Below are 11,167 nucleotides of genomic sequence, written 5' to 3' on the forward strand. Positions count from 1 at the left end.
TTGTTGGAGTCCAATAGAAAGGAAAAATCCAGTTCTCTCATAAATCAGGATTTTACTGATCTGAGGATGACAGGGTAGAGTATAGGTGAGTGATTTCCTCTGTAGTATGTAGTTTATTTTCATTGTCATATTTTAAATTGAATTGTTTGTGTTTTATGCATTAAGCAGCCAATAAGTGCACTATTAGTTGTTTTTTGTTTGTTTTTGGAGGTTTTTTTGCTTCTAAACGATGTGATTTTGTGCTTTGGTTCTGGGTTTTGTTAAAAATGCGACTCAGATGAATCTCAGCAGAAACATCAGCAGACCTGTTGTGTCCTGATTGTTGCTCAGCTGACATGCTGCTCTGTGTTTCTCCTCATATGGAGCTGGTCGCTGGGATTCTTCAGGATGGATTTTTATTACCAGGTGTGGTCGGTCTGGACCAGCTGGGGCAAATTTAATTCTGAATCTCAGCAGGATTTGGGAACATAAAACCACCTGCTGCTCCAGAGTCAAATATCTAATCTTTTAACATTTTATGAAAGAAACTGATTCATCTGAATCTTTAGGGATATTATTGTCAGCAGTCTGTCACAAAAGTCAAGTTGTTTCAATTTCTTGCATTGAATTTGTGAAAAACCTCAAAGATAAAGCAGTCTAACGGAGAGAAAACCAGATTTTAGCTCCAGCAAGGTGACCTCCAGAGAAATCTCAGCTGAAAACTGACAGTAGGGTGATGCATCTGATGCAAGGACTTTTTTCAGTAGTTTGTCTGCAGGTGGTGAGGGAGAAAGCAGCCAAAGTCCAAAGAAAACCTGAAAAGCATGTAGCAAAACTTGATCATGACCACTTTCAAGAGATTACAGCAAAGTCTTTGAAACAAAATGTTTTTTTGTTGTTGTTGGGGTTTTTTTTCCATGGAATTAGAGTTTAAAACCTTTTTACAATTCTGTAGAACATAAGCCGTGTTTTCTGCTGAGGAAATAAATCAGTTTGATGCAAGCTGATTTGGTGGATTAAACAATATTACTGAGTGTTTTTGTTTTCTGAGTATAAGGGACCCTGATATTTCCTTTCAGTTTGACAGATATTTAAATACTCTGATGCGACTTCAGACTCTGAAGAACAATTGTGATTTTTACTATATCCCCCTTAATCAGGAGGTGTTAGATCTAATCCTGAAATCTCCAAAGTGTGCACCTCAGCAGCTGCTAAACTGGATCAAACATCAAATCATAGCAAAATACTTAGTCATTGTTCTGAACACAAACTGCATATTTTTGCAGCACTGACGTGAAATGGTCCCCGTGTAGTGAGATCATATTTTCATCCTCACATCTTTAATTGAACTAATCTCAGCTCCAAGTAATCAATAATTTCCCTGCGGATCTGATAGTTGTGCGAAATCGTCCTGTGCTTCCTCTTGTCGGTTATTAAAAGTGAGCAGACACGTGAGACATGCGGCTTTCATAGCATCCAGGGACTGGAGACAAATTAAAGCCGTCTGAGATGAAACATCACGCGAGCTGGATGCTCTCTGTCCAGATGCTCGTGCCGCAGGGGTCCTGGCTGAGTCACGGCGCTCTGAGGATCCCTAACGGATGTTTTCACAGATAAATCTCTCCCCTCCTACGCCTGAACATTAGGACTCGTATCTCAGGCCAGACGTACCAGGAGAGCGAAGGATTGCCATCATTGTTTTTAACGTACCTGACTTTGATTCACTTTGGAAGTCCTTTTTTCTTTTAAGCAGCCATGTTTTAGTAGTCACATCTGAGATATAAGAGAAAGACGGAAGCCATGTGAGCATTTCAAGGCTGAGAACCCGCTCCCATACTGGTTTCACTGCTCTGGCAAACTGAGACACCAGATGCCCAAAAACATTCAAAGTCATGGGTTTGGAAATAATGATGCCTCTCGTTTGACACCAGAGATAAAAGAGGACAAAACCCGTTGGTTGTGAAGATCATGGCATGTGTCGGGTTTAAAATGAGATGCTGAATAGTATGAGGCTAACGACAGCCATTCAGCAACCAGCAGGCCCCTCTCTCCTGCAGCAGGAGTTGTCAAATATAAAACACGCTTTGTGATTATGATAAGAACTCACCACAGAAGCATAATTACCATTGTTTGTGTCTTTGTTGCACAGATGAAATGCAGGATTTTTATTTGTTTATTTTTCATCATTTGTCTTTTGTGTGTCTACCATGCAGTTTAATGCCTCTGTGCGATGAATTTAAAGCTGCTTTTCAACTTCAAGACAAATCCGTCATTTCTCTCCTCTGCAGGATGACCTGCTGCTGCCCATTATTCACCCTCTCCGTCTCCTCTTCTCTGTCCTTGACGTGTTTTGTTGCATTTTCGTATCTTTCTCCCGACATTGTGTCGTCTCTCTGCAAAGATTTTTTAAAAGCCTGGTTTTAAGTGCTGTAAACTGTATTTGAGCTGGTTTCATCTTCATGCAGGACAACAGCCGGAGGGTGGACAATGTGCTGAAACTGTGGATAATTGAAGCCCGCGAGCTCCCGGCTAAGAAGCGCTACTACTGCGAGCTGTGCCTGGACGACATGCTGTACGCCCGCACCACCAGCAAGCCCCGCACCGACACCGTCTTCTGGGGAGAGCACTTTGAGTTCAATAACCTGCCGGCCGTCCGCAACCTTCGCCTTCATCTGTACAAGGAGACGGACAAGAAGAGACGGAAGGTGACCCTCCGATCCTAGCAGGGCGGAGGACAATTTAGTTTGCAAACTAAATATTTTTACTAATTTTACAAAGAAAAATTATAGTAGATTTATGTGTTTTTAATAAAGGTAATGATAATAATAATTTAAATACACATAAAATATTTATTTAGCAGGATAAATAAGTTAGATGTTTAGCTTTACACTAAATATTTTGCTCCAAACTAAATATTTAGTTTGCAAGCTCTAAATTAAGTTAGCAAACTAAATGTTTAAATTCAAAGCAAATGTTCCGTTAAACTAAAATGTTAGCTAAATATTTAGCTTCAATGAAAAAAATTAGTTCCAAACTAAATATTTAGCCTGAAGCTAAAATTGCTTATCATATATTTAGTTCCTGAACTAAATATTTGATTTGCTAGCTAAATATTTGTCTTGAAAATATTTTGAAGCTAGATATTTATCTTCAAATATTTATACTAAATATGTAGACAGCAAGCTAGACTAAATAATCGCCTTGAAAAATAAGTATTTATCTTCAAACTAAATATGTAGTTTAAATCAGCAAACCGATTTAACCAATTAGGAGCTAAATATTTGGCTTGCTGGCTGAATATTTAGCTTCAATCTAAATTTTTATTGGGAAACTAAATATTAAGTATTTACTTTCAATGTTTAATATTTAGTTTGAAGCTAAGTATTTAATTTGTGAACTAAATATTTATAAATGATTATAAATTGGGTTAAATAACCTAAATTATTGCTGTTATTTATTTACTGTGTAACTTCACAAACTCCATCACAAACAGAACTACTATTAAACACCAGGCAGCAAAATGCAAAAGTAAAAATCCCAGTCAGTTTTGTGAGTTTGCAAATATCCTGAGTTAGATTTTATAGTTATAAGTTACAATCACAATTATTTTCCAGTTTGGTGTTTATTTTTTTCCTTCATCTCTATGGATACAGTTTACATGCTTATGAGTATCTTTTCTGTGTATCTTGAAGGAAAAGAGCACATACTTAGGATTGGTCAGCATCCCCATCTCGAGCATCACCGGGCGGCAGTTTGTGGAGCAATGGTACCCAGTCATCCAGCCCAGCGTTCTCACAAAGGGAGCCGGCGTCGGAGGAGGGAAAATTATCAACGCCTCGCTTCGCCTCAAATCCCGCTTCCAAACCATGAACATCCTGCCCATGGAGCTGTACAAGGAGTTCGCCGAGTACGTCACCAACAACTACCGCACCCTGTGCGCCGTGCTGGAGCCCGTGCTGAGCGTGAAGAGTAAAGAGGAAGTGGCCTGTGCTTTGGTGCATATCCTGCAAAGCACAGGGAAGGCGAAGGTAAGGGCCACCGCTGTTTGCAGAAAGCTCAGAATCAGATTGAGGAGCAACGGTTGACTGCAGTCCTCCTGTGTCTGCAGGACTTCCTGTCTGACATGGCCATGTGTGAGGTAGACAGATTTATCGACCGAGAACACCTTATATTCAGAGAGAACACTCTGGCCACCAAAGCCATAGAAGAGTACCTCAAACTGATCGGACATAAGTACCTCAAGGATGCTATCGGTGAGTCGACTCAGCCGTATCTTTCATTTTCCAAATCATAACTGAAAAATAATCTTTCAATGCTCTTTGCTCAGATCAGATCAGCTAAAACTTGTTTCTTGGTTTAATTTTTATAGCCATAAAAATAAAAACCACAGGAAATATCTGTCAGTATTACCGAGGGAAAATGAATAATTTTCAATCTGAATAGAATAGTATGAAATTACTTTTTTTCTTTCTTTCAAATCATTCAGGTTTATCCGAATTTTATTCTTATTTTGGGCATTGCAAACAAAACTTACTTTTTACCTACCTAAGATTAAAAAAATGTTTGCTATTAGACTTGACGAACAATAAGTTTCTTTGTGTAAAGAGGAAACATTCAGTAATAAGAAAAACAAAAAATAAAATCAGCAAAAGTCAAAAATAATTCCTAAATATATGAAACCCAAAATTTCAAAATAAAGTCAAAGATTTTTTTGAGAGGTTTCTTATTTCATTTTTAGTTCTGATAACCAGAAACCTTCACTATTTGCCTAACACGTTTGATGTTTAATAACATGAAGCAGGTTTGAGAAGATAGAAAAATTTAGGCTACCTTCAAAAAGCAGGTCTTCCAAATTTTGTGCTGAAATCAGATTTTCTTTTTATTTTTAAATTTTTTTTGCATGGTCTTTCATATTACTAATTAGCCTTTTGAGTGAAGTGAACGGTTTACATCTCCAAAGCAACCCGCATGTGCAAAAGAAATATTGGGCGCAGAAGAAATAGAGTGCCGTAAAAATGTCGTACATGGGTAGAAAAAAAAAAAAGCAAATTTGGGTCACATTCGCTTGCTGTGTGAAAGCAGCTTAAATTTCCCAGAATCATGGGAAATGACTAATAAAACAACAAAAGAAGAGCAAATAAATCTAAAAGAACTGAGGTGGAAAATCCAAGTATTATTGTTGTTTTTGAGGCCAGATCATCCCTGACAGCAGCAAAGTTCAGGCCTTCTGCCCTCTGAACAACCATAATGCGTCTTCTGTCTTCCTGAATTATTCTGTGATCGTTTTCTAATTTTTAAAGTTAAGCTGTTTAGAGAAAGCTCTGGCAGCATGAGCACAGTTCAATCTGGAGAGACTCAAACGGAGAAAGAAGGCGATTAAAAGAGTTTAATGACAAAATAAACATGAAAATAAAAAGTCCTTTGGCGTTCAGGCCCCGGCCGGGGACATCGAGCTGGACTTCGATGAGCTCGATGAACATTCCTGATGCAGCATAGGAATGTAGACCCCCCGGGGCCGTACTGGTGGCGGCGGTCGGAGGAAGAGGAGGCCTGAGAGCCGGGAGCCGAAGGTGGAGATGGGGTGGAGGTGGGTTGATCGCAGCTGGTGAGCAGAGGAGGCTATGGGTGAAGGTCCTTTTCAACTGAAGCCCAAACGATGATTGGCTGGAGCGAGGCTTGGTCCGCGCCGATAGGTCCAGGTTGCAGAGAGGCGGGCGCTGATGGATGAGGCAGGTGCAACTAGAGTCTTCCAGACTGAACTTCAGTCAAGACTCCATTTCTCCTGCTAAACCACAAATCTGTTCATCTCTCCCAAACATCAGGAGCATAAACTGATTTGATGAGTAAATCTGATTCATGGGCAGGCATAATTTCTGCCTCAGTTGAATCATGTCATACATAATAAGTAGATTTTCCCCAAGCGTGGTTTATGCAAAGAACTGTGACCTCGGCATTTAACCCATGGATAAACTGGAAAACCACACACACTCAACCCGACGGGTAACAAACCAGGAACAGCTGACGCGTTGGGGAACATTGAGTAAAACACCTCATTTACATCCACATGGTTACTATACAGCTTAATACACATGTTAGCCAAACCCAGATGTAAGATCTAAATCAGGCTGACTTTGTGCCTAATGGTGAACTGTGTCTGTTTAGTGTCAGTCATAAACGTGACACTAACATTTTTACAGTTCTTAGCTGGTTGGTGTTGCTTTTATTTTCAGCATTAAAGAGTATTTGCTATTCAGCGTTAAAGTTAAAATGATTGATCAATACTTCTTGAAACAGAAAAGAAAAACAAGCATTTTACTTTTCCAAAGGGTTGAGTTGCAGAAATGTTTAATTTCTGATTTATTTTCTGTAACACTTGAGCACTGGTTGATGCTGTTATTTAAAATAATAACTCTGGACTTGTTACAAATTAAATGTCATCTCCAGGGGAGTTCATAAGGGCCTTGTATGAGTCAGAGGAAAATTGCGAAGTGGACCCTATGAGAATACCACCCTCTGTGCTACCAGACCACCAAGCCAATCTTCGAATGTGCTGCGAACTGGCTCTCTGCAAAATCGTTAATTCCCATTGGTAAGCTCCTAATTACTGCAGAAATAAACAAAGTTATTTATAAAGGTTGATGGGCCTGCAGATTTACTTTCCCCTCGCGAGCCGAGGAAGCTGCCATGATGTTGCTGTCTAATTCTGAGATGCACGTTGTGTCCTCACAGTGTTTTCCCCCGTGAGCTAAAGGAGGTTTTTGCGTCCTGGCGAGTGCGTTGTGCCGAGAGGGGTCGGGAAGACATCGCTGACCGCCTCATCAGCGGATCGCTCTTCCTGCGCTTCCTGTGTCCCGCCATCATGTCCCCGTCACTTTTCAATCTCACCCAGGAGTATCCCGACGAGCAGACGTCACGCACCCTCACTCTTATCGCTAAAGTAGTGCAAAACCTCGCAAACTTCTCCAAGTCAGTACTACTTCAGTTTCTAAAGAAAATGTGAACTTGTATTTACCTAAATCTTGTCATAGATATGACCTGATATGTAATAGGTACACACCTATACATTTATTATAATGAATAATTAGGGAATTATGTTTTTATAGCTGATGTTTGGCCTTGAAACTCACAACCCTGAGTTCGGACTAGGCTTGTCATGATAATAAGTTTTTCTACATTAAATTGTCCCAGTAATTATTGCGATAAACATTAATGTTGTCATTTTGGAGAACATTTTCACGTAATAAATTGATAATGATGTATTAATCAAAGTTCACCCTCTCAAAGATCAATAAACTTTTGCAAAGAACACACTGCAACTGGAGGAAATTTTAATTATCCAAAATAAAACACAACAACCAAAACCAATAAATAAAACGGAAATAAAAACCACACACAAGCAAAGCCATAAAAAATGGATTATGAAGTATTTGTAAACAAAATTGCCTTTCAAATAATATTCATCATCAGAATGGAAATTATTGAGCTCATTTTAATTTATCATGCGATTAACTGCTTACTGCGACAAGCAAGGGGAGTCCTGACTTAGAATTAAACAAACTAAATTTATTTTGTATAATTATTCTTTGCTGTGGTCTCCAAAGTTAGCCTTCTTTTAATTAAGTTAAATTATTTCACCTAACATTGAATATAAACTCATATTTGAATTCTCATATGACATGCCAGAAGAATTCAGAAGATTACATCCAAGAAATTATGAGACAAAGAAAAAGAAGCTAAAATCCAGTTTTACATCATTTATTCATTAAATCTTGTTTGATTTCACTCCTCCTTCTTCTCTGGCTTCTGTTTCTGCTCCTGCAGGTTTGGCAGTAAGGAGGAGTACATGTGTTTCATGAATGAGTTTTTAGAGATGGAGTGGGGCTCCATGCAGCAGTTCCTGTACGAGATCTCCAACCTGGACAGCGTCAGCAACGCAGGCGGCTTTGAGGGATACATCGATCTGGGCAGGGAGCTGTCCATCCTGCACAGCCTCCTGTGGGAGGTTATGGCTCAGCTCAGCAAGGTGAAACCAGATCAGTTCTACCAATGTAAACTGAAGTTTATATCTCAAACATCAAGCTCTTACGTTTTCAGAGCAGGATTGTATTCCTTTGAAGTATTTGCGCTCAAAGCGTCTGCTGTCTTTCAAATACAGTCTGGACTTTTATTATAATCTATTCAGGCAGCTAAAAAAACCTTCCTGGAACTCAAAAATATACATTTATGTAAAATGAAATACCTCAAACCTGACATATATGATTGAATATTAACTATTGAAGAAAAAATATGAATCCTGTTTAGTTTAGATGCAGGTGACACAGACTCACTCCTTTTAATAAACAGTTGTTTGCAGTAGAAGTTAATTGGGGATTTATGTTATTTCTATACTCCTACATTGTTTTTTGTTGTGGTTAGTTAATAAAAAGACTTTTATTTGCCTAATGTTTTTGTCCGGTGTCTTACCAAAACCATAATCAACTAGCTGAAACTGAATCACCAAATTATTCAACTATTGGTATTGGCGATACTGGTCCTGTATTTACTTGGTAAACTTCCCAGTTTTGCCACAAAACATGGATAAATGGATTTCCGTCCCACATCATTACTTTCAACCTGAAGTGGTTTGTTTCATCTTTTGTATTTTTTCAACACTACAACATATAAAAGTACAAAGAAAATGTTTGTTTCTCCATACGACTTTGTTGATTTCTTTATAAATTAATGAGCCGCAGCTTTTCAGAAAAGCTTCTTCAACTTCTGACCACAGGATGCCATCATCAAGCTGGGCCCTTTGCCCCGCCTCCTGAATGACATCAGCATGGCGTTGCGTAACCCTCACCTCCAGAGGCAGCCGAGCCACCAGGCGGACCGGGTGCAGGACAGACAGTCGGACAGGCTGCTGTCTCGACCAAGCTTTAACCGAGGAATCTCGTCAGAGTTCCAGAATCTCATGATGAGGGACTTAAACAGGTAGGAACCTTAACAGAAGAAAAGCTACACTTTAAAATGTCCTGGTTGTTCCAGTCACTTTCAGGAGGATAAGTGACTTCAACGATCTTCAAACAGTAAATAAAGGAGCATAATGTTTATGCTTTGATGTTACATTATGTTACTTATTCATACAGGCTTCATGGAAAGTTTTTGCAGTAAATTGGACCTTGGCTGCTGATAAAGGTTCAGATCAGAACCAGTAACTCTACAGGAAGTGGCCATTTTCTCCATCAGTCTAAAGTCCATTTGGTGACAGCCAACTGATTCCATATTTTTTCCAGGTGTTGAATGAATATTTCCTGTACACTATTAAATACAAATTTGGCTTTGCTGCCTCTTGTTGTCCAGCTCCATAGACATCACTCGTTTGCCTTCCCCTACTTCCACCGGAGGGGTCATGCCATCCCGCGCCCAGCTGAGCTTTCAGGACCGCGATCACCCTCATCGAGCCTCCAAAGACATGTTCTACGTTTCGCGGCCGCCCCTGGCCCGCTCCAGCCCGGCCTACTGCACGAGCAGCTCGGACATCACGGAACCAGACGCTAAGGTGAGTCCGGTCACGCTGAACCAGGGGAATCATCATCCCATCCGCTAGTTTCTCTCTCTGGTTAGTGAGGTTAGTATGACATGCATGTTAGTCATACTCGACAGAGTCTGCCATCGTGTTACTGAGGCTCTAGTTTATCATGACATTTGCTTTTTTCCCACTGATTCACCATGCAACTCATCCTAGCGGTATTTCCTGGGAAATACTTTCAGGCATTCCGATTCCCTGACAGACCTCGTGGTAAAAACACCCGCACCACCCTCACCCATGTCATCCGTGCCCACCTAACATTTATTATCAGGGGGCTCATTAGCCTCTCATATCCCTTACTATTTAGGGTGTCAGTGTAAATAAAAGCGTATCTATGATGGACCTCCAGGATTCCCGAATGAACAGCGTGTCTAACCTGCAGTCGGTGGACATGCTCAACTCCTCCCAGGCCTCCATCGCCGGTATGGGCAGCTTCGGTGGGCTGAGCAGCGGAGGCGGTGGCGGCCTGGGGTCGGGCCTGAGCAGCCAGCTGCGGGCCGGTGGGAGGTTGTCAGCTGGCTCCGGCGGCTCCAGCATGTCAGGCGGCCTCCGGCTGAGCCAGCTGAGCCAGATGGGCACCACCACCGACTCGCTATCCCAGCAGCAGCAACACCAGGCCGCCGCCATGCGCTACCCGCTTTCCTTCCAGAATCCTCTCTTTCATCTGGCGACGGCTGACGGGCCACAACAACAGCTCCACCACCAGCACAGCCGAGCTCAGCCCCCAGCGCCCCTGCTCCTGGCCCCTGACCCCGAGCCCTCTCACCAGGCCTACATCCCACAGTTCGCCCATGGGGGGTTCTCTCGCAGTGAGGATCTGTCCACGCTCAGGACCCGGGATGGTCACCTGGGCCAGCCCAGCATAATCCACTCACACAGCTACAGTGACGACTACAGCAGGGCTGACTACGGACGCAGGCAAATCTCCATGCATATGCAGGTAAAAGTCCTTAAATCAGTGTTTTTAGATGTCTGGTGACATTGTGTAACAGTGCTACCAAGGCTGCTGCTAACAATTGTTTTAATAATTCTGTTAAATATTTTGGCAATCGATTAATCTGATAAAACAAAATTATAACATTGTGTAGATTATTAATTTAACTACTTAAGCTTATTTTATATTATCTTAGAAATTATACACTAAAGGGGATGTATTATAAGAAATTAACTCTTTGATATTTACATCATGTTGTAATGTTATTCCCTCGTCAAAAACATACCTGGAGTGTTGCCTTGACTTTTTCATGCAAGTTTGAGAAATCATTTAATCTCCATGGCAACCATTCAGCTGTGCAACGCGTCTGGGTGGACCCAGCTCCGCCTTTGAGATGCAGCTCCTTCTCAGAGGTGCAGTTTCTGAGCTTCCACCTCACAGAGTGGCCCTTCCCCATGACTCCCCCACTCAGCTCCTTCAGACTAGCCAGCAGCAATTAGCAAACACTTGGTAGAGCTGCACATCTGCTGAGCAATTATTGGAGCTACTTTCCAGTGCAATGCTGTTGTTAAAAGATTAATAGAGGAGTAATGTTTTAGAAAGAGCAGGAGGCCCGATTTCATGAAGCTGAAGCTAAAAAAAAATACTTCTAACATCAACATATGAAATCTCAGCCCTTTCTGCTC

At 41.1% G+C, this 11,167-nt stretch overlaps 1 protein-coding gene across 7 annotated transcripts in view; it reads left to right on the forward strand.

Annotated features, from left to right (window-relative positions):
• The window catches only part of syngap1b (synaptic Ras GTPase activating protein 1b), a 54,710-nt gene that overhangs the window by 18,836 nt on the left and 24,707 nt on the right, over window positions 1-11,167 (forward strand). For all 7 annotated transcript variants that reach the window (XR_001664552.1, XR_001664553.1, XM_016680945.1 and 4 more), the window contains exons 6-14: window positions 2,445-2,684; window positions 3,672-4,007; window positions 4,088-4,232; window positions 6,424-6,568; window positions 6,709-6,945; window positions 7,801-8,002; window positions 8,747-8,949; window positions 9,319-9,517; window positions 9,897-10,487. Coding sequence is in view for 5 of the 7 variants with exons in the window: in XM_016680945.1 (XP_016536431.1) it covers window positions 2,445-2,684; window positions 3,672-4,007; window positions 4,088-4,232; window positions 6,424-6,568; window positions 6,709-6,945; window positions 7,801-8,002; window positions 8,747-8,949; window positions 9,319-9,517; window positions 9,897-10,487 (2,298 nt within the window). In the remaining 2 variants the exon portion in view is untranslated. The remainder of the gene's footprint in view (window positions 1-2,444; window positions 2,685-3,671; window positions 4,008-4,087; window positions 4,233-6,423; window positions 6,569-6,708; window positions 6,946-7,800; window positions 8,003-8,746; window positions 8,950-9,318; window positions 9,518-9,896; window positions 10,488-11,167) is intronic.

Source organism: Poecilia formosa, unplaced genomic scaffold (genome assembly GCF_000485575.1).
Source record: "Poecilia formosa unplaced genomic scaffold, Poecilia_formosa-5.1.2 Scaffold263, whole genome shotgun sequence".
Taxonomy (NCBI): Eukaryota; Metazoa; Chordata; class Actinopteri; order Cyprinodontiformes; family Poeciliidae; genus Poecilia; species Poecilia formosa.